This window comes from Rana temporaria, chromosome 6 (assembly GCF_905171775.1).
Source record: "Rana temporaria chromosome 6, aRanTem1.1, whole genome shotgun sequence".
In the NCBI taxonomy this organism is placed as follows: domain Eukaryota; kingdom Metazoa; phylum Chordata; class Amphibia; order Anura; family Ranidae; genus Rana; species Rana temporaria.
The window spans coordinates 19,391,189-19,417,474 of record NC_053494.1 but is presented as its reverse complement, the minus strand read 5'-3'; the positions used below and the strand labels follow the sequence as shown (position 1 = coordinate 19,417,474).

The following is a 26,286-nucleotide window of genomic DNA, read 5'->3' as shown; positions in this document are numbered from 1 at the left end:
TGACTAAGCATCTATCCATGATGTGAAACATGTCAGCTTTTTTGTCCCCTATGTTCACTTTCTACCATTGATTGCAGTGTTTTTTGGATGTTCTACAGCTTATCCTTTGTTCATTTTGTTTCAATAAATCGCCTATCAGAGTGCGGCAGTCCAGGAACATTTCTTTTTTCCACGTGAGCTGGTAGGCAAGTGGTTAAACAGGGGGAATCTGCACTACACAGTTAGGTAGATTCAGGTAGAGTTAGGCCGGCTTATCAGTAGATAAGCCGGCTTAACTCAGAATCTACGCCGACCTATGTTTAAGTGTATGCTCAAACAGAGATACGCTTAAACATATCTAAGATACGACGGCTTGCGCGATCCTATCTTAGATTGCAATTTTTCGAATGGCCGCTAGATGGCGCTTCCATTGCGGCCGGCGTAGATTATGTAAATGAGTTTGTACGCCGATTCACGAACGCCCGCCCGCCGCAGTCGATTTACGCCGTTTCCGTAAGGCCTTTACAGGCCTAAAGTTATTCCACTTATTAGGTGGAATAACAATGTTAAAGTATGGCCGCCGTTCCCGCCGCGAGGTTCGAATTTTTTACGTCGTTTGCGTAAGTCATCCGCGAATCGGGATTTACGTCGAAAACGTCCACGTCTAAATCAATAGGCCCGTGCGGCGTACGTAACCGCAATGCACACTGTGAAATGTAGTCGCCCGGCGCATGCGCAGTGACAAAAAAAACATCAAAAACGTGAGGTCAAGCCTCATTACCATTAAACACGCCCCCCCAACCCATTTGAATTAGGCGCCCTTACGCCCGCCTCATTTACACTACGCCGCCCTAAGTAAGGAGGCAAGTACTTTGTGAATCATGTACTTGCCTCTCTTACTTAAGGCGGCGTGTAAACACGCTAGGCTACGCCGCCGCAAATTAGCGCGCCCCTACCTGAATCTACCCAAGTGTGATTAGGGTGTGCCCAGGCACATCTGGCACACCCTGTGCACATGCTTATGTTAAGGACCATATGCATTCACCGCATATGCCACTGCAAAAAAAATCTTGGGATTAGACACCGAAGGGCCAAACTGCCCGTGTGCATGTAGCCTAAGCCTTCTGACCAAAGTTCAAAGGCCATGCAGTGCATTATGTTTTTTTTTTTTTTTTAATCTGCAATAAATATTGCAGGGATTGCAAATCTAAAACCCGTAAAATTCACTGCAAACCTGATCCTCATCCCTACTCATCACCCACAATTCATTGCACCACTTGCAAGAGCTGGCCAGACAAAAGGATCCCTCACCTGTCCCAGGCAGCAGCACATGATCTATTACTGCAGGACAGGTGCTCTTTAAATTCTCGGGCACGGCACACACACGGTTAAACAGATCTCGTTATTGACAAAATATTTCCACATGTGCGCCGCAATGGTACTTTTCTAAATGACATACAGACAGTCCTCATTGGGCTCGGTGCCGGAGATAATGACACAGGCGGCTGGGCTGTTTACAGAAGGTTAGTCAGCAAGTGTGGGCGGCGAGCACAGAACACAAAGGCCGCAAACACCATTTACATAGAAAGAATTCTATCCACGCAGGCGGAACGCTACGACGGGTCTGATCCAGAGACCTCGCCGACCGGAGACGCAGATACAGACTGATTACAGGAATATAGATGCAAATCAAGACAAATGGCCACCGATACCTTGTACAGACAGCAAAGTATGCAAAGTATAGCTGGCTGTATGTTAGGTTTTCGACTGAACATTCAAGTGAAAATTCAAAGTACATTCGATAACCTGATGATCGTCATGCTTCAAAAATTTACCCCACTAACCATTAGAAAATCGAATGAATGTTCTTAAAATAAAAATAAGATTTTCTTTAAGCTCAAGCCTAAAGATTTGCCGCAAGCACAATAAGGCCCCTTCTATAGGCACAGTGCCGGAATCGGTGGAACTACTACCATAGCAGCCTATCCAGTGGCTATGGAACCCGGCCCCTGCATAGTGAAGTGGTGGAGTGGTGGTCTATAGTAGGTGCCTAATGCTGAAGTGCTGAGTGTTCCAGCAGCACCACTACTCCATCAGTTATCACAAGGAACCATTGGAGATGATTGCCTCCCCTGATGCGGAGCGTGGGCGACACCAGGGTGTGAATTCCCGTTTGTTCTCCCCTGGTTATGTGATCTGTCACATAAATGAAGGTGAACGGACATAAAATCCACATACTACACATAGCTGAGATCACATTCCCTTACACACAGCCACGATCTGCACAGTGTGTAGCTGGCTACTGTAGCTGGGCTGCCAGTCCAACCAGGGAACTTCACAGCTTAGAATGGCAAAACAGCAGCCAGCTACACACTGTTCACATAGTGGCTATGCATAAGAGGATGCAATCTCAGCTATGTATTGTGTGGGGAGGAGAAGCTCTGCTGCCTGCATCCATACTTCAGTGTAGGGATAGGAGAAACTCTTCCAAGTGCCCTTCCAGCATTGACCCCTGTCCTCTGCCCTCCCAGTAGTGACCACTGTCCCCTGCCCTGCTTACCCCTGTCCTCCACCCTATTGATCCCTATTCTAGGCTCTGACGCCTTTACACTGCTCACCCCTGTCCTCCACCCTGTTGATCCCCGACTTCCGTCCTGCTAGCCCCTGTCCTCTACCCTACTGACCCAGTGTACACTGCCTTTTATGCTAATGGCCTTTGTACTCTGCTCTACATCTTACTGACCCCTGTACTTTGCCCTGCTAGCCCCCATCCACTGTTCTGTTGACCACCGTCTTTCACCCTGCTGACCCCCTGTACACTGCCCTACTAATTCCTGTACACTCCCCTGCTGACCACCCATCCTTTGCCCTGTGAACCCCCTGTATACTGCCCTACTAATTCCTGTACACTCCCCTGCTGTCCACCCATCCTTTGCCCTGTGAAGCCCCTGTATACTGCCCTACTAATTCCTGTACACTCCCCTACTGACAACCCATCCTTTGCCCTGTACACTACCCTACAAACCAATAGCCTCTGTACACTGTGCCAACCTTATCCTCTGCCCTGCTGACCCCCTGTACTCTGCCCTGCTGAGCCTCCCATCCTCTGTCCCCCTGACATTTTTTACTGCACACCTACATCAGACAGCCTAGATTTGTCCCTACATAGCCCCCTGTGCAGAGTCCCTATTATTTTCATTTCTTTCTAGTGACATCATAGTCTGGTAATTATTTTACTTCTAATTGTTTCTCCTACTGACCACTGACGCTGGGACATTTTTTACACTTAATGACTATTGTTTTTTTGCCTTACCACCTGGTATAACTGCTGGATTCTAAGATAGATAGATAGATAGATAGATAGATAGATAGATAGATAGATAGATAGATAGATAGATAGATAGATAGATAGATAGATAGATAGATAGATAGATAGATAGATAGATAGATAGATAGATAGATAGATAGATAGATAGATAGATAAGGATGTCTTGCATATTCCTAATGTTTTTTGCCCACATTTCATCATCAGCAATTACCTTAATCAATGACAGTGTTGAATGTGGAGGGATGTTTTCGATTATTTTATTCTTTGCTGCCTAATGTTTTGTTAACTTTTACAACAAAAGCTGCAAATGGCTCAAAAGGTATCCAAACTTCTACTTACCAATATATTTTCTATCCGTATATTTAGTGGTGATGGCAGCAGTGATATGACTTCCCATCCTCCATAGAACACACAGAAGTCATTGCCATGCGCAGGCCGCTGGCTCAGATGTCTCAATATTGTAACTTTGAAATATATCAAATTGTGTATTGAAACAGTTTGTCTTCTTGCTGCATCCCCATTTAAAAATCTTTATAGTGATGGGATCTTTGTGTTAACCCCTACTTCTCCAGAAATACTGCTCTGTATCTGGAGCTCTGATAAGCGGGGAATACTTGTAGGAACCTGCCGCTTTGTACTGAAGAAATCATACCTGGCTCATGTTTTTGCTGCGGGGAAAAATTTTTAATCAGTGGAAAAAAAAAAGTTGCACTTTGAAATGTTGAATCAATTTACATTTAAAAACGACACAAAGAATTTCCAGAGCTGCCCTCCAGGGCTATCATAGATCCAAAGTAGTCTATTGCTACCCTCTAGTTGCATGCTGGGAAATAGGAATTTGAGTTAAAAGGCCGAAATCCAGATATGATCTGTATTGCATGCTTATATTGGTGCAGATGGGCACACAGCCGAAGATCCCAATTTGATATTCCTGTGGTTATGGGTGCATGGCGCCGAACATAGACAGTGTGCCTTCCCAATTGATATACATGGGGCTGCCTGCACAGGGATGCACAGAGCACCTATGTATCTCCATGTGGGTTAACATGGCCCTTGCACGGGTGTATGTTGTAGCATGCCCATGTCAACAAGGCCTAAGTTAGCTTTAAAGCTGACGTTTGTTCCGATTTTATTTTTGCCTTATCTGGTTCTTCCATTCCCCATCAACATGCTTATGAAAAAAAAAAAAAAAAAAAAAAAAGAAAACCTTGTTGCAGATCATATTTTGGACCCAGGAACATCATCACGGGATCTCTGGGATGCTCTATGACACAGGTGTCAAACACAAGACCCATGCGCCAAATCTGAACCTCCAGACCATTTCATGTGGCCCTCTCCTGAAGCTGCGGTACCCCCCTTGTCTCTGTCCCCACCTCGCTTCAGCAGTCAGCAGCAGAGGAGAACAGAACTCCTCCGCCAGATCCTGCACCTTTCTGTGCAGCCGCTGAGAGGCTCGCCTCTGCCACCACCTTACCTCAGCAGTCAGAAGCAGAGAGGAAGCCAGAACTCCTCCTACAGATCCTGCAGCCTCAGCACCACCTTATCTCCGCCTCCCCTGATCTCAGAATTCAGCAGACTCTGGCAGCTAACTCCAGCCCTCTTCTGGTCCTCCTCCAGACCCTGTTTCCCAGCTCCACTCCCAGCTTAGATGCAGTTATATAGTCTTACGGCCCTGATGCTGGTGTGGCCCATGATGAAATGGAGTTTGGATACCCCTGCTTTATGCAATGCAGGCAGATTATGGTTGGTGGGAAGGGCCAACAAGGTGCTGTATATAACTTCCTGAGAAGAGTCCTCAAGCCTGATGTCAACAGTGGGCTGGCTCTTGGGAGCAGTTATGCAAGTATAATAATGCCTTGATGCATAGGTGTGCGCAGCCTATTGCATTAGGGTGTGCACCCCAAAGCTCAAACATATTTGCATGTGTATATACAGTATACTGATGGCGTCAACAGAGCGGTGGGCGGTGTTAATAGGCAGGGCTGTCTTAATGAGAGGGCACACCTGGGCACTGCCCAGGGGCCCCAGCTGCATGGGGTGCCCCTACACTCTCCCCAAAGCAGCTTGTCCTTGAGCCCACGCTGCCCTGAAATTGGGGGCCCCATGATGGCACTGAGAGTGATAGATGCAAAGGGGAGGCAGTCTGCCTCCTACCTACTTAATGTCTGTTTACCTGCACTGTCATCATTGTAGGGGCCCCAGAGGATTACTTTGCCCAGGGGCCCATGATGCTATTAAGACGGCCCTGTCAGTAGGGCAGAGGACAGTGTCAGTAGTTTTTTTTTTTTTTTTTTTAGGAGCCCCATTAGGGAGCTTTGGTGAAATATTGGGGGTATATTTCTGTGCATTACTGCATGTTTAACGCACTATATTCCAGTGTGTTACTGCACGTTTAATGCAGCATATTTCTGTGCATTAGTGCATGTTTAAAGTAGTATATTTTGGTGTGTTATGTGCCGTTTAATGCTGTATTTTTCTGTGCGTTAGTGCCAGTTTAATGTAGTATTTTTCGGTACAGTGTGCACCACACAGGGCGATTAGGGTGTGCCCAGGCACACCTGGCACACCCTGTGCGCACGCCTATGCCTTGATTTGGGATTCAACCTGGTGGAGTGGGGGGTTCCAAGGTATTTGCATGCAGACCACCCTAGATAGCATCACCTGCAGGTGATGCTGAGCCCATGATTGAAAGAACGAAAGTCTAATGAATGAAAGGAGCAGGTTAGGGACAATGAGGCTGGGGAGGAAAGTGCTTGATGATGCATCCAGGAAGTAAGGCGGGCTTCTATCTGACTTGCTACAGCTTCTAATACACATTGTGAGAAGCTCACAGTGTGCAGTAAAATCAGAGTAAAACATTTCTGGCCCGGAAGAGGAAGGCTGGAGTTCTGCAAGCTGGCAGTGTAAATCCCTGATGAGACAACTCTGCAGGATAAGGTGATGAAAAGTAGTTTGGGTGAGATAATGTCACATCAGTGATGGATCAGCCCCTATTCAGACATCACTCACCACCATGTGCCATATAAGTGAGGCAATTGAGGGTTACAAACAGTTCCCTTCTGTAAATTATTGTAACTCTGTGTCAGGACTTCGGAAGAGGCTCAAAGCTCGCAGCCGCGTCTTCTCCGGCAGGTTGTGGCCTGTCCAAGAAATTCCTTTCAAATGCTCTGAATGAGTCTTTCTGCTCAAGTTCAGTAGAAGAAAGTGTCAGGGAATAATGGACCCTTCAGATCTCTCTTGCTACAAATTAGCCCCAGAAGCCTTTAATAATGCCACTTTATTGTCTGAAGATCACAGAATTCTTCCCCATCAAAGATAATTTGTATTAAAATTATAATAAATGGGTCCCTCTCTCACCGAGAGCCTGATCCTTCTATCAAACAGAGGGATGCCGCGTGGCTTAAAGGAAGCCTGTCGCCAGTCATATGCCTGTATGTGGTAGGCCGTTGGTGGGGCTTTATGCTGAGCTACTACATATATGAGGAGTACCACCATGTCTACGCCTCATGTCTTAAAAAATGCCCTGTCTCATTTTTAAAGTCCCAGAACAGATTATAAAAATTCAAAGGCTATACTGTAACTTAACCTGTTGCTGACAGCCATATACATATATATATGGTGGGCTGGTGGTGGGGGCTTTATACCTTGCCACTACATATATGAATATCATCTTCTATCAAACAGAGATATGCTGTGTGCCTTAAAAGGAAGCCTGTCTTAGGTTTAAGTGTTAGCACATATTTCAGAACTCAAGGCCAAATTGTAACTTGTCACCAGCCATTTGCATATATGTGCTGGGGCGGAAATGGGGCTTTATGCCATGCCAATACAAGTTTGAGAACTACTTTCTATCAAACAAAGCTACGTTGCTTGGTCTAAAGCAGTGGTTAAAGTTTCAGAACAGATTTCAGAACTCAAGGCCATATTGTAACTTAACCTGTCACCAGCCATTTGCATATATGTGGTGGGACGGTAATGGGGCTTTATGCCATGCCACTACAAGTTTGAGAACTACTTTCTATCAAACAAAGCTACGTTGCTTGGTCTAAAGGAAGCTGCTTTCATTTTTTAAAGTCCCAGAACAGATTATAAAAATTCAAAGGCTATACTGTAACTTAACCTGTTGCTGACAGCCATATACATATATATATGGTGGGCTTGTGGTGGGGGCTTTAAAACCTTGCCACTACATATATGAATATCATCTTCTATTAAACAGAGATACGCTGTGTGCCTTAAAAGGAAGCCTGTCTTAGGTTTAAGTGTTAGAACATATTTCAGAACTCAAGGCCAAATTGTAACTTGTCACCAGCCATTTGCATATATGTGCTGGGGCGGTAATGGGGCTTTATGCCATGCCAATACAAGTTTGTGGCTTAAATAGAAGCCTGTCTTTTATTTGAAGTCCTAGAAAAGATTTTAAAACGAAAGTCTATATTGTAACTTAACCTGTTGCCAGCCATAATCAGATGTGTGGTGGGACGGCGATGGGGCTTTATGCCGAGCCACTACATATACGAGTAGTCCACTTTCTAGCAAACAAACAGAGCTACACCACCTGTCTTAAGGGAAGCTCATTTCATTTTAAACCACTTAAGACCCGGACCATTATGCAGGTTGAGAACCTTGCCCCTTTTTGTGATTCGACACTGCGTCGGTTTAACTGACAATTGCGCAGTCGTGCGACGTGACTCCCAAACAAAATCGGTGTCCTTTTTTTTCCCAAAATAGAACTTTCTTTTGATGGTATTTGATCACCTCTGTGGTTTTTATTTTTTGTGCTATAAACAAAAATAGAGCGACAATTTTTGAAGAAAATTCAATATTTTTTACTTTTTGCTACAATAAATATCCCCAAAAAAGATATAAAAAAACATTTTTGTTCCCCTCAGTTTAGGCTGATACGTATTCTTCTACATATTTTTGGTAAAAAAAAAAAAAAAATTCGCAATAAGCGTTTATCGATTGGTTTGCGCAAAAATTTAAAGCGTTTACAAAATAGGAGATAGTTTTATGGCATTTTTATTAATAATTTTTTTTTTTACTACTAATGGTGGCGATCAGTGTTTTTTTTTGTGACTGCGACATTATGGCGGACACATCGGACACTTTTGACATATTTTTGGGACCATTGGGCTTGGGTTTTGCCATGCATTGCGGCAATGCACGTCAACATTTGAATTTTAGTGTGCGTTGCCACACTGCACAAGTTTGAATGGGCCCTTAATCCCTTGCTTTACAGGGAGCAATATACATCATAGTCACTAAGGCTCCATTCAATTCTAAGTGTTCTTTGGATGTGCAGAAAGCATGCATTTTCGTGCGTGTTCACAGAAGGCGCATGTTACACTTGCAGTGGCATTCTTTGTTAATGCCACCCTAATGTGGCCAAAAGACATGCAGCTTTAAATGCATCAAACTGTGCTTCAAAACACGCCAAAAATGGGCAGTTAAATAAAAACAAAAATAAAAACGTAAACCTCAAAGCCAAAAAGGGTGCTATAGCCTCTTTGGCCCGTTTGTCATGCATAGGGCAGCCCACTCAAACAAATGGGCTGCCCTATACAAAAAAAAAAAAAAAAAAAAAAAAAAAAAAAATCGCACAAAAAAAAATACTGAGATGTGAATGTAGTCTAATTTGCTACAGCTTGGTAAAGATCTGTGGCTGTAGACCAGTGGTCTCCAAACTGTGACCCGGGGGCTGGATGCGGCCCTTTGCTTGCAAAAGCCTATATTGTAACGTAACCTGCCGCCAGTCATATTCATATATGTGGTGGGGCTTTATGCCATGCCACTACATACATGAGTACTATTTTCTTCTTTTCCAATAATTTTTATTGAAAATTGGACTTATAAAATTTTCAAGGCAAAATATTGTTTATCCACTTCCCGCCCGGTCAATGAACAATTGACATCCGGGAAGTGGTTGTTAAATCCTGACTGGACGTCTATTGACATCCTGCAGGATTTCATGCCGGCGCGCGCCCGTGGGGGCGCGCAGCGATCAGTGATGCGGGGTGTCAGTCTGACACCCTGCATCTCCGATCTCGGTAAAGAGCCTCCGGCGGAGGCTCTTTACCACGTGATCAGCCGTGTCCAACCGAAGCTGATCACAATGTAAACAGGAAGAGCCGTCGATCGGCTGACAGACGCAAGTAGAGGAGAGCCGATCGGCGGCTCTCCTGACAGGGGGGGGGTTTTGCGCTGATTGTTTATCAGCGCAGCCCCCCTCGGATGCCAACACTGGACCACCAGGGAGTGCCCCCCGGCAAAAAAAAAAGAAAACACCAATAGAAAAAAACACAATCGATGCCAATCAGTGCCCACAAATGGGCACTGACTGGCAACATGGGCACTGGCTGGAATGATGCCTAGCAATGCCATCAGTGCCACCCCTCAGTGTCCATCAGTGCCACCTCTTAGTGCCCATCTATGCCCAGTGCCCACCTATCAGTGCCCATCTGTGCCACCCATAAGTACCCATCAGTGCCACCCATAAGTGCCCATCAGTGCCGCCTATGAGTGCCCATCAGTGCCCATAATTGAAGAAGAAAACTTACTTATTTACAAAAAAAATGAATAGAAAAAAATAAAAAACGTAATTTTTTTTTAGTTGTTGCGCAAAAAATAAAAATCGCAGAGGTGATCAAATACCACCAAAAGAAAGCTCTATTTGTGGGAACAAAATGATAAAAATGTCATTTGGGTACAGTGTAGCATGACCGCGCAATTGTCATTCAAATTGCGGCAGCGCTGAAAGCTGAAAATTGGCTTGGGCAGGAAGGTGCGTAACTGCCTGGTATGGAAGTGGTTATATACGAGTACCATCTTCTATCAAAACAGTATGCGTCATATTATTATGACCAAAAGCTTTGGCCAGATCCCGGAGGAACAGGTAAAGCAGAGCCCAGGCAGGATTTGCATAGCACACATCCTCATCTATAATAAATTCATCTCTCACCGGATCAGCTGGTTCTGCAGGGCGTTGGCGGGAAGCTGCTCCGTCCGCATTAATGAAGTTTATTTTTTGAACTCTGTCTTACAAACTCCCTGCAATCCTTTCATTTAATAGACAAGCTTCCTTTCATAAATGACACTCCTTTGTTTTCCAAAGGGAAAAAAATTCTTGTCGCTTGTTGCAGTCTGTGAAAGCTTTAAGACTGAAGCAGACTTTTGCATTGCGGCGGTTTGCGGTAATACGCTTGTTACCGCACTGTACATTACCGCTTTTAGTGGTAGTTTGTTGATGAGCACCCAAATGCACCAAAGCCTTGTACACACGATTCGATTTTTCCGCAAAAGACAAAGCCTCGGACACACATTTAACCCCTTCCTTGCCAGTGACATTAATACAGTAAATCAGTGGCTATTTTTAGCTCTGATCGCTGTATAAATGTCAATGGTCCCTAAAAAAGGGTCAAAAGGTTCCGATCTCTCCGCTGCAATGTCGCAGTCCCGATAAAAAGATTACTGCTATTACTAGTAAAGAAAAAAAATCTTTCCCATAGTTTTTGTAGCTGCGTCAACTTTTGCGCAAACCAATCAATATACGCTTATTGCTTAAAAAAAATTACCAAAAATATGTAGAAGAATACATATCAGCCTAGACCAAGGAAGAAATTTGTAATTCTTTTTTCATTTTGGGGATATTATAGGAAAAAGTTTAAAATATTGGGCCAGATTCATAAAGAATTACGCTGGCGTATCTATAGATACACAGCGTAAGTGTCCAGATGCGCCGTCGTATCTATGCGTGCTATTCTCGAAACTAGATACGCCTGAATTTTGCCAAGATACGACCGATGTAAGTCTCCTACGCCGTCGTATCTTAGGTGCATATTTACGCTGGCCGCTAGAGGAGCTTACGTTGATTTACACGTCGAATATGTAAATGAGCAAAATACGCCAATTCACGAACGTACGTACGCCCGTCGCAGTAAGCTACGTCGTTTACTTAAGGCGTACGTCCGGCGTAAAGATAAAACACCACTATAGGTGGCGCAACCCATGCAAGGTATTGACGACGGAACAGCCGTCGTATTTTACGTTGTTTACGTAACTCGTACGTAAATGGAGCTGGGCGTAGGTTACGTTCACGTCGAAAGCATTGAGCCGACGTATCTTAGGGAGTATATGCGACGTGATTCTGAGCATGCGCGTGCATGCGCCGTACGAACGGCCCTTCATTTACATGGGGTCACGGTTAATTTAAATGTAGCCCGCCCACTACCTGCCTACTTTGAATTAAGCGGGCTTACGCCGGCCGATTTTTGCTACGCCAACGTAACTTACGGAGCAAGTGCTTTGTGAATACTGGCCTTGCCTCACTATGTTACGTCGGCGTAGCGCAAATGAGATGCGCTACGCCGCCCAAAAGATGCGCCATCTTCCGTGAATCTGGTCCATTTTTATTTTTTTTAAGGGGAAAAAAAAACAATCACAGAGGTGATCAAATACCACCAAAAGAAATCTCTATTTGTGGTGGGGGGGGGGGGGGGGGGGGGGAAGGACGTCAGATTTGTTTTTGGATGCGCAATTGTCAGTTAAAACGACGCAGTGCCGTCTCGTAAAAAAAGTCATTAACAGGCCAAAACTTCTGGGGCTGAAGTGGTTAACCAGCCGATTATGAAAATAGGATGAACCCTTTTTCGCCAGATCTGGATTTGTACTTGTACTGGTTTTCTTGCCTAGGTGAGAATGACATCTTCCCCTCCTGAAGCCTCCTGGGATACCACACCCTAAAAGGTTTTGGGGTGATCTCCACTGCACTAGAGCAAATCATAGATGGTTTGAATCAAACTATCAATGGGCACAACCAACATGTTGGATTTTTTATGCAATTATTGCCAGTGGCTTTAGCTGCCAGCATTAATCACTGTGTTCCCCCGGCAGGGACAGCTCCCTGCACCCTCCTGCTGGAAGAACACAAGATCTCCCTTTGGGAGGGATTCCCCCCCCCCCCCCCCATCAACACTGGCTGTGTTGATGGCGGGGGAAATCGAGGAATTGTATCATCTATGGCTGGCTTAAGCATGCACTGTGGTGCACCATCAGGGGCCGGCTGCAATTTGGAAAATGAGTCGGCTCCCTGATAACATCAGATGAGAAGATGGCAGCACCTAATCCAGAGTTCCAAGACAGAGCCGTGGCTTACAGCAGACAATGCTGGACTTGTTGGGTGAGGAGTAATATGTTGGCAGACAACCTAGCAAAGAAGTTGGGGGGGGGGGTGATTGTAAAGGGTGTAGTTCCCCTTTAGTATGAAAAGAGTCTGATGTTAATGCCACTTTGAAGTGTCCCCCCCCCCATTCTTGCAATAATAGTGGAGGGGTTGTTTTTTTTTCTCCCTACCGCCATTCAGGCTTGGTGTGTGCTGCTCATGCAGCCCCCTGGGAATACCCCATTGCCCATCTCAGGAGGTTGCAGGAGTCCATTCACAGAACAGCTGGGGGATGGGGCTGTTGCGTCATTGGGGGCTATGATGCCTGAACCCTGGAATAGGATGTCAGCAGAGGAGGGCCAAGATGGCGGCACCCGACATAGGCACAGCCGCATAGACACTATTAGCCAGATTCAGAAACACTTACGACGGCGTATCAGTAGATACGCCGTCGTAAGTCCGAATGCGGCGCCGTCGTATCTATAAGCGCATTCTCAAACTGATATACGCTTCTCTGTTGCCAAGATACGACCGGCGTAAGTCTCCTACGCCATCGTATCTTCGCTGCATATTTACGCTGGCCGCTAGGGACGTGTATGCCAATTTACGCCTAGAATATGTAAATTAGCAAGATACGCCTATTCACGAATGTACTTGCGCCCGATACGCTGTTTATGTAAGGCGTTTTTCCGGCATAAAGATAAACCACCAAAAAGATGGCGCAGCCCATGCAAGGTATAGACGACGGAACGTGAATGGGGCTGGGCGTAGGTTATGTTCACGTCGAAAGCAAGGAGTCTTTGCGACGTGATTCTGAGCATGCGCGCGCATGCGCCGTACCAACGGCCCTCATATACATGGGGTCACGGCTAATTTACATGGAGCACGCCCCCCACCTGCCTAATTTGAATTAGGCGGGGTTACGCCGGGCCATTTGCGCTACGCCGACGTAACTTAGGAGGCAAGTGCTTTGTGAATACAGTACTTGCCTCACTATCTTACGTCGGCATAGTGCAAATGGGATGCGCTACGCTGACCTAAGGAAGCGCCGCTCTACCTGAATCCGGCTAATTTAGCCCAGCATAACAGGTAATAGGGGAGAAAAAAAAAAAAATAAAAAAAAAAAAAAAGATGGGGGGAAGTGAAGTTACACTTTAAACTCTCATGTATAAGTAAATTAGGAATGATACCTCTCTTTCACAGCTTAGAATAATAAAAGCATAAAAGGTTTATAAACCGCTCAGCGTCTTGTTATTAGAGACTCAACAATAAAGAACAATGGTGTCTTTGGCTGAAACACGAGCAAAGTTGGCTGCAATCACTGACAAGTCACAATATACAAAGGCTGTACCGAACGTAATGCAAAGCTGGGAATAACTTGTATTAATTCGCATAGAAGGTTCAAATTTCACATGTTGGTAGAGTAAAGCCCTGTACACACGATCGGTTTGTCTGATGAATATGGACCGATGGACCGTTTTCATTGGACAAACCGATCGTGTGTGGGCCCAATCGGTTTGTTTTCCATCGGTGAAAAAAAAAAATAGAACATGGTTTTAAAATTTTCCTATGGATAAAAAAACGATAGAAAAAAATGATCGTCTGTGTGAAACTCCATCCGTCAAAAATCCACGCATGCTCAGAATCAAGTCGACGCATGCTCGAAAGCATTGAACTTCATTTTTCTCAGCACGTCGTAGTGTTTTACGTCACCACGTTGGACACAGTCGGATTTTTGACTGATGGTGTGTAGGCAAGACTGATGAAAGTCACCTTCATTGGATATCCGACGAAAAAATCCATCGGATTAGATTCCATCAGATATCCGATCGTGTGTACAGGGCATAACTCTTCCTCTATAGTAACTTTTCTTTTTCTTTGCAGATAAATAATGAATTCTTAGCAAAAGCAATGTGCCCTCATTTAGTTCTTGATGAAGGAGAAGTGCAGGCTGTCCATTGATGGTCCCCCACTGCATGGTTTGTCTTTAATGCTTCTTTAAACATCTTTATCCTTCTGCACACATTACCCTTGTACGTGGGGTAATCAATATAAACATTTTGTAACCTTCTGTAGAGGTCAGGCAGCTTATTCCTCCCCTTCAAGAAAAATGATGACACATTGCTTCTGCTTGGAATCCATTATTTACCTGCAATGATAAAAGAAAGACATAGAAGGACATAGAAGAAAGAAGGTAAGGAAAGAAATAAGGGCAAGAAAGTAGGAAAGGAAGGGCAAGAAAGAAGGAAAGGAAGGGCAAGAAAGAAGGAAAGGAAGGGCAAGAAAGAAGGAAAGGAAGGGCAAGAAAGTAGGAAAGGAAGGGCAAGAAAGAAGGAAAGGAAGGGCAAGAAAGAAGGAAAGGAAGGGCAAGAAAGAAGGAAAGGAAGGGCAAGAAAGAAGGAAAGGAAGGGCAAGAAAGAAGGAAAGGAAGGGCAAGAAAGAAGGAAAGGAAGGGCAAGAAAGAAGGAAAGGAAGGGCAAAAACGTAGGAAAGGAAGGGCAAAAACGTAGGAAAGGAAGGGCAAAAACGTAGGAAAGGAAGGGCAAAAACGTAGGAAAGGAAGGGCAAGAAAGATGGAAAGGAAGGGCAAGAAAGATGGAAAGGAAGGGCAAGAAAGAAGGAAAGGAAGGGCAAGAAAGATGGAAAGGAAGGGCAAGAAAGAAGGAAAGGAAGGGCAAGAAAGAAGGAAAGGAAGGGCAAGAAAGAAGGAAAGGAAGGGCAAGAAAGAAGGAAAGGAAGGGCAAGAAAGAAGGAAAGGAAGGGCAAGAAAGAAGGAAAGGAAGGGCAAGAAAGAAGGAAAGGAAGGGCAAGAAAGAAGGAAAGGAAGGGCAAGAAAGAAGGAAAGGAAGGGCAAGAAAGAAGGAAATGAAGGGCAAGAAAGTAGGAAAGGAAGGGCAAAAACGTAGGAAAGGAAGGGCAAAAACGTAGGAAAGGAAGGGCAAAAACGTAGGAAAGGAAGGGCAAAAACGTAGGAAAGAAAGGGCAAAAATGTAGGAAAGGAAGGGCAAGAAAGTAGGAAAGGAAGGGCAAGAAAGTAGGAAAGGAAGGGCAAGAAAGTAGGAAAGGAAGGGCAAGAAAGTAGGGAAGGAAGGGAAGAAGGGCACGAAAGAAAGGAAGGAAGAAAAGAAGGGCAAGAAAGAAGGGAAAGAAGAGAAAGAGTAAAAAAGGACTTTCACTTTTGGTAAAGCCCTCATAATATAATTATAATATAAGTGGCTGTTGAAGCTCCAGTGTTCACTTCTCCCACCATGTTATTTCCCAGAGAACACTGAGGGCTCATCCACACCACAATGTTCGTTTAAATTGATCATCATACCACACCTATCATTCCACATCTTACAATAATGCACTGCACATGTGTTGTAGAGTTTTGTCATTCTTTGCCATTTGCACCTTAAAGCAGTAGCAAACAGTAGTGCTCAATTTAGGGTTATGGCTTCACAACCAGCCAGAGATACCCTGGCCGAAAGTGTCCGCTCCTAACCCCAAAGATGCAAATCAAAATCGAAAAAACTCCAATACTGCCAAACTTTTCTTAGTTGAACAGTGCATTATGTGTAATGCCATCTGCCAGACCCTGCTCTTCCTTCTACAATGTCACCCCTGGAAGAGGGTATGGAGTTGGCATGGTGTTCATAATAATTATTTTGATTAAAGCTGAACTCCGGGCACAAAAAATTGAATTGAAAGTATAAGTTTACCTTTAGGAACATGTTACATATTTAGGGTGTAACATGCAACATATATTCCTAATCATCTGTTTCCCACTTCCAGAGCCCCCTCCCCGTGACAGCAGGTGGCGGTTCATCACCCCTGCAGCCGCTGTCTCATAAAAAAAAACCCAAATGCATTTCTGTGTAGGAATCCACCCAGGCAGCCAGGTCATTCATGCACAGTGATCTGTGAATGAATAAACTACAAGTAACAGTTACGACTGTGGCAGGTGGACTTGTAGTTTCAGTTTTGATTACAAGTGTGGTATTCAGCATGCTTGTAGTCCCTTGATACTTCCTCCAGCTTTCTAAGTGGAAGAAAACCATCGGGCATTTAGGAAAAAGCTAAAGACCCACCTCTTCTAAAAGACCTATACAACTCTGGATGCCAAGCGCCTTGAGGCGATGTTCGCATTTGCTGCGCTATACAAGTTACTCACTCACTCAAGCCTGTACAGAGGTACGGGCAGAAAGCAGGTGTCTGCAGAAGCCTCAGAATGCACCCATGATCCAACGATCACAGGTGCAATGCATTGCAGGCTCCCGTGGAAAAAAAAATAAATAATAAATGCACATTTTTTCCCTTCAAAAATAAGTGCATTTATTTATTAAAAGGTAAACTTAGCCTTTAAATATATTTCTCAAGAGCCACTTTGTGTGTACCAAATGCCTTTCCAATCCCAGATATTATCTTGCAACAGTAGCAGTGACATCATCACTGTGCTCTACATAGCCTGTGTAGAAAGCAGAGCAGTGGGAGGGACACAGCAGCTCCACCCACTACAGGCTTCCTGCAGAAAACTGCAGGAGGGGGCGGAGACAAGACCAGTCACCCTGCACAAGAGGAGAAAGCAGCGGCGAGCGGTCTTTATGTGGGAAAGTCTCACACCGGATCTGGCAAAAATACACAAAGCACACCAAGATTCAAGGAAGAATACACACGGCTCTTGTATTTAGAAAATATTTGTTTATCGCAGAGTTCAGCTTTAAAGAGACTTAACCTAGTATATCCTTCACCATCTTTAATCTATAGTTATCGCCTCAAATATATCCATTATCAGATAAATTAATATCCCCAAAGTTATATTACCCATAAAACCAACACCGTATATTAGTGAAGTAAAAACCTTAAGTTAAAAGTAAAGTCGAGGGTTAAATCTAATTGTAATTAAATGTTGTATTAGAGCTTTCCCCTCTTCATTACCTTGATTTGTTGGTATCATCATAGTTGGAAGGAGTTTCCGGTAGGGTACTGTAAAAAGTGAAATCAGAGTAAGCAATTTCAGCAAGCAATTTTGGTACAGGAGAGGAGCCTGTACAATTGTGCAAGACCGAAGGGATGAGTGGAGTTCCACTTTAAGCCCCTCCCAGGGGGCAACACAATGTAGGAGGAGCAGGTTCCGACAGACGACCTTGCTGTGCATCGTTCACTGTGAAATAAAGTTTTATTTAAAGTGCTAGTAAACCCACATTTTTTTATATATATCTTTTACCTACAGGGAAGCCTGTAATAAGGATTACATGTAGGTACTGTGAATATCATCTAAACAGGCACTGTTTAGGAGATATTCAAAGTGCATGCAGCCAGTGACGTCACCGGTACATGCGCTCTAATGGTCCGGCATACCACGCCGGACCTTCAGAGCCTGTGGCATAAGCGGTGGTTTCTGTGCGAATGCGCGGGAGTGACGTCATCGCGCCCCCAACCACTCATGTAGCCAAAGGCCACGAACACGGAAGGAAGACTGGGTGAAGATAGAAGCCCTTTCAGCAGTGACAGCGCGACGCTGGAGGGCTTTGTGTTAAGGCAAGTCTCTTAATGTGCTAGTATGCGACCCCATCCTCAAGTACCCCCAACAGGCCAGGTTTTGGGAATTTATTTTAGAAAAACTAGCTGTCCAAAATACCAAGCCATTGACTCCGATTTAAAACATGGTAAGCACCTGTGTATGATAAAGGAAAACCTGCAAACCTGACCTGTTGGGGTATCAGGGTTGAGAACCACTGCCATAAAGGATTTGCTTTATGTCAATGTGCCCTAAGCTGGGATGTAATATATTACCTCCCATGAATGCCTAGCACACACATTAGGTTTAGATCTGATTGTTTTAAATATTGACTTGATAATTAGGAAGCGTATGGGTGGCACTGTGTGCAGTACAACTCCTCCATGCTCCCCACTCTGTTTTGGGTCATCAGACCTCTTTACCGTCACAATTTGTACCTAATGAGGCACGAAAGTTTTCCCATCAGTCAGTACCGACAGGTAGACTAAAGGCCCAGACACACAATCAGACTTTTTGACAACAACGGTCCGACGGGCGTGTTTGATCGGATAATCCGACCGTCTGTATACTCCATCGGACAATTGTTTTTGCTTTTTCATCGGACAAATGTTTGCTGTGCATGCTCTCAAACTTTGCGACAAAAAATGTCCGATGGAGGATAATCTGATCGTGTGTACACAAGTGCATCGCATGCTCAGAACCAATGTGAAACATCAGACAAAAATAGCAGAAGTTGCCCAAAGGGTGGCGGTAAAGAGTTGAAAAACAATGCGATTTGGTGAAAGTTGGCTGAAAATGTTCTGCCGTGTGTATGCAGAAAAAGTTCACGGCCAACGCCCATTCAGAGCAAAATCCACGGTAAAGTCCGATGGAAGTCCGACCTTGTGTATGAGGCTTTACACTAAGCCAGAGGAACAGTAAAGCATAACCCCTGTGTAATACTACTAAGCAATAAGCACAGCCTGCATATGTAATGAAACAATATGGCTGCCCCCAGGCCCGGATTTCCCACAAGGCCACTGAGGCCACGCCTTGGGACGCCAGTGGCATGGAGTCCCCCGACGCCAGGAACATACAGTTAAGAGCGGTAAGTTATGGGGGAATCCTATGACTCCTGTTTTGGAGGTGACAGGGTCAATAAAGAGAACATGTCACCTCCAATTGCTATCGCACAGGGAATTGTTTTCTCCTGTGTGATAGCAAAAAAAGTGAAGTGAAAAAAAATTGATAATAAATAAATGAATAATAATAAATAATAATTAAATTAATAAAATAAAAATGTAAAGAATAAGAAAAATAATAAGGAAAATAATAAGAAAATTATACAAAAATGAAAAAAAGTAAGCGACAAGCTACAAAAAAAAAAAATTGATAAAAAAGTTAAAAAAAAATTTTAACTAACCGCGCCGCCCATTCTCCGTTGATTTGGGAGGGGGGGGTTCGGTTGGGGGGGAAGGGGGTGCATTGCGGAACCTGGCCTTGGGGCGGCAGGGAGAGCAAATCCGGCCCTGGCTGCCGCTGCCCCCATGTAATTATTCTAACAATGATACATAGAAGCAATTTGTTCAGAACCAACACCCACTAAATATTTGATTTACACTAAGCGGATCCTATTGACACATCTTCAAAAAGCTGATAGTTTGCTTTAAACAAAGACCTGCGAGAGTGTGGGAGTTTGGAAAAGAAATGGAAGTACAATACTTTCTTTGGCGGCAATTCTACATTTCTCACCTCGCCCACTTCCACACCCATTGGAGATTAAATGGCAAAAAACAACTACAGAGCGGCCACATTAAATAATAGCCTAGTTACAACTCTGTGAAATCTGCTACCATTACAAGATTTATAAAAATGTACCGACAAGCTACGCTGGCAAAATGCGATCAAACGCACGATTCTCTGTGCCAGATGTTGGTAATGAGTTCTGCTGCCAGCCATGGAATTTTATTAGGATGTGCTGCCAGCTTCCCAAGACTCTATAGAACCGTCACCGGGTTTCCCCAAAGGCAGAGCTATTTCCCTGCTGTGCGCTCAGGCCTCAGGTGTACTGCGCATTAGTATGGCTATACCTGCCAACATCAATACCATTCATACTGAGAACGTCCTACCGACTATTATCAATGCAGGAAGCCAAAGTGCTGGGTGTATGCCGTGTTCGCAACTTCCTGCCTTTCTCTATAGATGGGTTATAACAGTTCTCTATAGACTTTGCAGGATCATTGGGGGTATGTGGATGTTGGTTACCCAGGGCCGAAACTATAAGAAGCTGGGAACTTCCTAACCAAAAGCTTTCTGGGGGCATATTAAAGGGCGACTCCAGTAAAACCCTTTCTTTATATAGACTATGGCCCGGATTCACATACATTGGCGCATATTTATGCCGGCGTAGCGCATCTTTTTTAGGCTACGCAGAGCGCCAAGCACAGTATTCACAAAGCACTCGCCCCCAAATCTACACTGGGCTTCCTCGGCGTAAGCCAGCGTAGGTGGAAGCGGGCGTGAGCCATGCTAATGAGGCGTGACCCCATGTAAATGATGTACTGAGCGTCATAAAGATACGATTAACGTACGGCGCATGCGCCGTCCCGTGGACACAACCCAGTGCGCTTGCGCAGAATCACATCGAAACTACTCCCTAAGATACGTCGGATCACTGCCTACGACGTGAACGTAACCTACACCCAGCCCTATTCACGTACTACTACGTAAACGACGTAAAATACGACGGCTGTTCCCTGGTCCATACCTTTGCATGAGTTGCGCCTCCTATATGGGGAATAACTTCACGCCGGACGTAAGCCTTACGCAAACCGCGTATATGATGCGCCGGGCGCAACTACGTTTGTGAATCGGCGTATCTCCCTCATTTGCATATGTGCATCGAAAATCTAGGGGAGCGGCAAATGCGTCCGGCGTAACTATGCGCCCACGATACGACGGCGTAGGCAAGTTACGTCCGTCGTAGGAAGCCTATTTTTAGGCGTATCTAGTTTTGTGGGCACGGCGCACAGATATGACGGCGCATAGTTACACTTACACGGCGTATCTCGAGATACGTCGGCGTAAGTGCTTTGTGAATCCGGGCCTATATGGCCAAATGTTTAGCACCTGACAATAGGCGTGTGCACAGGGTGTGCCCAGGCACACCCTAATCACCCTGTACAGCACAGATTCCCCCTACTGCCCTGGGCACCACCCCCTTCCCCTTCTTCCCCCCACAGTGCTTTCAACTTATCTCCTCTCCCACCAGCTGCTGCGGGCACACAGAGGGGGGGATGTTTTATAATGAGTGGTGAAGGGGTCGGTAAATATGCGATTTACTGGCACCTTCCCTTTTTGAGGAAACACACAGTGACAATAGTCAGACCCTAATCCAATAGGCTGCGTACACCTATGCACTTGACCATTATGAAACATCCCACTTCAAAACCATGGGCAAAACAACTACAATAGCCATGTGAGGTTAGGTACTGATGTTGGATGATCAGGCCTGGCTCGCAGTCAGCATTTCAACTCATTCTAAAAAGGCATAGCTCCCAACTGTCCCGGATTTCGAGGGACTGCCCCTGACTTTAAGGGGGCGTGGCAGGGGCGTGCCATATGCCCACATGCTTTTGCTAGTAGGTGTCCCTCATTCACATCTCAAAAAGTTGGGAGGGATGAAAAGGTATTAACCAAGATTGAGGTCTGTACAGTATAGTTCCTCTATATCAAACCTATAAAACCATGTCTTTATGGAGTTGGCTTTCTACACAGGGGCCCAATCATGCTGAAACCGAAAAATACCTTCTCCAACCCGTACCACTTGGTTAGAAGGGCACGATTGTGTAACATGTCTTTGTATTCTGTAGCATTAACAGTACTTTTTTTTTTTTACTACATGCAGGCAGGTGCAGTATACTTTCTCCACTGCAGGTGGAGCTCATTCGCAGCAGCCTAGTTGGAGAGGAAGTCAAGAGAAACACAGTTCCTCTATGGTTTCCTGGGTCACTGGGGAAGCATCTACTTAGATGCTGCCGCCCCATGTGACTCTGGCAGCCATCTTGGGTCAGGCAGAGCCTGTTTAAGGCCCTTGGTCCCAGGTTTGGTGCGCATTTGCGAGTTGGTAGAGTAGGGACAGGTACCCTACCTGTTAGGGACAGCACTAGTGCTAGGGAAAGGTTTCGGACTGTAACTGTAGGGTCGCATCTCTTTTGGACCTCATCCTGCTTGGGCACAAGATGGCCATCCCGCTCTCTCAACAGATGCCGTCAGTCTGGCTAATACCGGCTGCTGTCTTCACATTGCTGAAAACTGAGTGCACCCGGTTAGGCAGCCTTCCCACTGGGTTTGTTGTGAACTGTTGCTGTACTGTTTCAATACACCCGACTGTGTGAATTATTGCCGCTGCATCCCACATGCAAACACCTCTTATATTTGGAGGGTTGTCCGCATACCCTGGGGGCAGTGGCGTAGTGTGGGTTGTCGGCGCCTGGGGCGAGGCAAGTAATTTGTGCCCCCGACCCATGGACTTGCCTATTTTCAGTTAGCTCCAGTCTGGTCACATGATCCACTGTGAGTGAGTGAGTAACTTGTATAGCGCAACAAATGCGAAGTTAATGGTCTCAGCTACTGTGTGAGACAGCTGTGGCTGTAGGGAAGAGGAGAGCGTGCTTGATAATGAGTGGTGTGGTGACATCATGCATATGTTCCTAAGTCCCATATGTTGTTGGCACTCCCTCCTCTCCACACTCGTGACAGCGCCCCTCTAAATTTTGCGCAGGGGCAGTGGCCCCCCTTTCACCCCCCACGCTACGCCACTGCCTGGGGGCATATACTGTATGTACTTGACACGTAGCAGAGGATGCACATGTTGAATCAAAGGCTGGAAACGCCACCATAAATTTGATTTAAACAGTCAGTATATGTATACATTCCAGCCATAAAAATGTCAGAAAAAAATATGAAGGATATTGGCCTCAGGTTAAAGGCAGACATCATTTCACTTCTCCAAACAGCTATCCAATGTTGACTTCAGGTACTTATACCTGGAGGAGATCACCATATTATACAAAGGAGTTGGGGTAATCTAATGAATACTTGATAAGAAGACAATCTGTGGGTCTTGGCTGGACTAGATGGGGCTGTCCATCCCGAGACATGTAAAAAGAGGCGTTTCCAGTTGCCGGAGAACAAAGGTTGCAATGATGGTAGAAGCTGGTCGTAGGTCTCCTGGACCAGGAACTTGGCACACATGTAGCCCCATTTCTCCTCTACAAAGTGTGCAAAGTTTGTTGTCTGGGGAACCTACGGCTGGGGAGCACAGATTTGCACCCCTTCCATAGACTCCCATGTTAAATGTCAGTCTAGTCATGGACACAGTGAGGCACAGTGAGGCATGGGCACAGTGAGGCATGGGCACATGGGCACAGTGAGGCATGGGCACATGGGCACAGTGAGGCATGGGCACATGGGCACAGTGAGGCATGGGCACAGTGAGGCATGGGCACAGTGAGGCATGGGCACATGGGCAGTGAGGCATGGGCAGTGAGGCATGGGCACATGGACACAGTGAGGCATGGACAAAGTGAGGCATGGGCACATGGACACAGTGAGGCATGGGCACATGGACACAGTGAGGCATGGGCACATGGACACAGTGAGGCATGGGCACATGGACACAGTGAGGCATGGGCACATGGACACAGTGAGGCATGGGCACATGGACACAGTGAGGCATGGGCACATGGACACAGTGAGGCATGGGCACATGGACACAGTGAGGCATGGGCACATGGACACAGTGAGGCATGGGCACATGGACACAGTGAGGCATGGGCACATGGACACAGTGAGGCATGGGCACATAGACACAGTGAGGCATGGGCACATAGACACAGTGAGGCATGGGCACATAGACACAGTGAGGCATGGGCACATAGACACAGTGAGGCATGGGCACATAGACACAGTGAGGCATGGGCACATGGACACAGTGAGGCATGGGCACAGTGAGGCACAGTGAGGCATGGGCACAGTGAGGCACAGTGAGGCATGGGCACAGTGAGGCACAGTGAGGCATGGGCACAGTGAGGCATGGGCACAGTGAGGCATGGGCACCTTAGGCTTATACTCGAGTCAATACGTTTTCCCATTTTGTTTGTGGTAAAATTAGGTGCCTCAGCTTATACTCGAGTATATACGGTATATTTAAAAAAAATAAAACAAACCAAATTTTTATTTATTTATGTCCACTGAACGATTTATCGGTCATTACATGATGGCACAGTCGTTTGCGCTCCCGGCCGAACGTTCATTTTTCGAATGTTCGTTCGGACGATTTTTCATATAGTGCATGGCCAGCATTATTATTATTATTATTATATTTTATGAATAAACTTTATTTATCGGTTTGCCCTCCTTTTCTTTCTATATGTAAGAGGTGAGAACTGAAGAGGAGACCCAGCTTTCATTGCTAAACTGAGAAAAGCCAGTTCTCCAACCTATGCCCTTTGGGATTGCGCCAACAGAAATACAAATCCTTCAACAGGTGAAAGAACCGCCATGTAGGTTTTCCAGCTGTGTGTTTATCTGGTTGCTTGGAGTTCAGTTTTGATGCTGCAAGTGGCTGAAATACATGAATTTCATGCAGAAATGTAAGGGAGGAACTCACCAACATCGGTGGCCAAGTTTATCTGCTGCCAAAATATGTTTAAAACACGTTTCTTTTTCCATCACCTGCAGAAAGTAGCAGATTGCACAGCCCAAACCACGCACGTGAGCGCGCACACACCTCCCAACGCCTGCAGCCAAACTCTGAACCCGCCAGGGGATTATTCAGCTACACAACAGAGCCTTTTCCTCCCCTTCTGCCGAGACTCCACTCCTACATGGACAACAAAGGACTCCTGACAATGATTCATCAATCTCTCTATAAATAAATCAGCGCCCATCATCCTGCCATTATTTTCTGAGCAAACAATTAAAGGCCATTTTCCTGTATCAGAGTGCAGAAAGGATTGTGATAACAGGACAGCTGCATGCTTGGATGACACACACAGGGAACTGTCAATCATTGCTGGTCAACGTGAGTGGCAGCAGAAGTAGTTGTTGTTTCTACAGTAAAACCTTGGTTTGAGAGTAACTTGGTTTGAGAGCGTTTTGCAAGACGAGCTAAATTTTTACTTGATATACAAGCGATGTCTTGATATAAGAGCAGCATCATGTCACAACTGAGTATAAAAGAGAAGAGAGGCGCCTCCAAGTGTAGCAATTGTTTTAGTAAATATAAACTGCTAAATACCTTTTCTCATGAGCAGTAAGACCCCTTTCACACTGAAGCGTTTGTACAGCGTTTTAGCATTAAAAATAGCGCTATTAAAACACTCATAAAACTCTCTCCATGCATCTCAATGGACCCTTTCACACTCAGTCCTGCAAGCATCATCTTTGGAGCAGCTTTTGGGTGCTGAAAAAAAACGCCCCTCTCCATTGAAATGAATTGAAAGCGCTGTAAAAACACCTTACCCTTTCACACTTTAACGTTAGGGTCTTAGCGGTGCTTTACCAGCACATTGGGATTGCAGATGAGGCTTCACTTGAAAAACGCTCGAAAAATGCCCCAGTGTGAAAGGGGCCTTAGAGCAGTCTTGTGACTTCTATCAGTGTCTCATTAACCACTTGGCGCCCCGAGGACGTCATATGACGTCCTGGGCTTTGTGGTAATTTGTGGGGCTATATCTGAATGATGCCTGAAGCTACAGGCATCATTCAAATATCGGCATTTTCAGCCGGCGATTCCCTACACCATAGGAATGATCATAGCGGCTGTTCCGCCGCTTGATTGTTCCTATGGGTGGCGAAAGGGGACGTCCCCCCCCCTCTCACCGCCCTCCGGTGCTTCTACCGACTCACCTGTGCGATTGGTGAGTCGGTGAAGGGACCCGCCGGCCCTCGGATGCAGATCACAGAGATTTCTGACGGACCAGATGGTCACAGAAGTCTCTATGATTGTCGGAGGCCGGGCGCGATGTTATGACGTCACGCCCGGCCTCTGCATTCAAAAAAACTGCGTCGCTTCGGCTGTGAAGCTGTGATCGTTTTTTATTGACCCCATATCTCACTGTAAAGAGGACCTGTCACAGTGATTCCTATTACAAGGGAGGTTTACATTCCTTGCAATAAGAATAGAAGCGATTTCGGAAACGCCGTGACTCGCCTAGGCAATACGGGGGCGGAGCCTTATCCGCCGGGGGGAACTTTTTCTGAAAGGACGTCAATCATCTGGGCGACCTCCCAGAGGACATTCCTCCTCAGCATAGAAACGCCTACTCCCGCGGG

At 45.6% G+C, this 26,286-nt stretch overlaps 1 protein-coding gene across 2 annotated transcripts in view; it reads right to left on the bottom strand.

Annotated features, from left to right (window-relative positions):
- PPL (periplakin) overlaps positions 1-26,286 on the bottom strand; it is a 113,708-nt gene that overhangs the window by 58,716 nt on the left and 28,706 nt on the right. Inside the window, exon 2 of one of the 2 annotated variants that reach the window (XM_040356392.1) lies at positions 17,385-17,432. The exons of the other annotated variant lie outside the window; for it this stretch is intronic. Within the exon in view, the coding sequence (XP_040212326.1) occupies positions 17,385-17,406 (22 nt within the window). The 5' untranslated portion in view covers positions 17,407-17,432. The remainder of the gene's footprint in view (positions 1-17,384; positions 17,433-26,286) is intronic. 2 annotated transcript variants of the gene reach the window in all.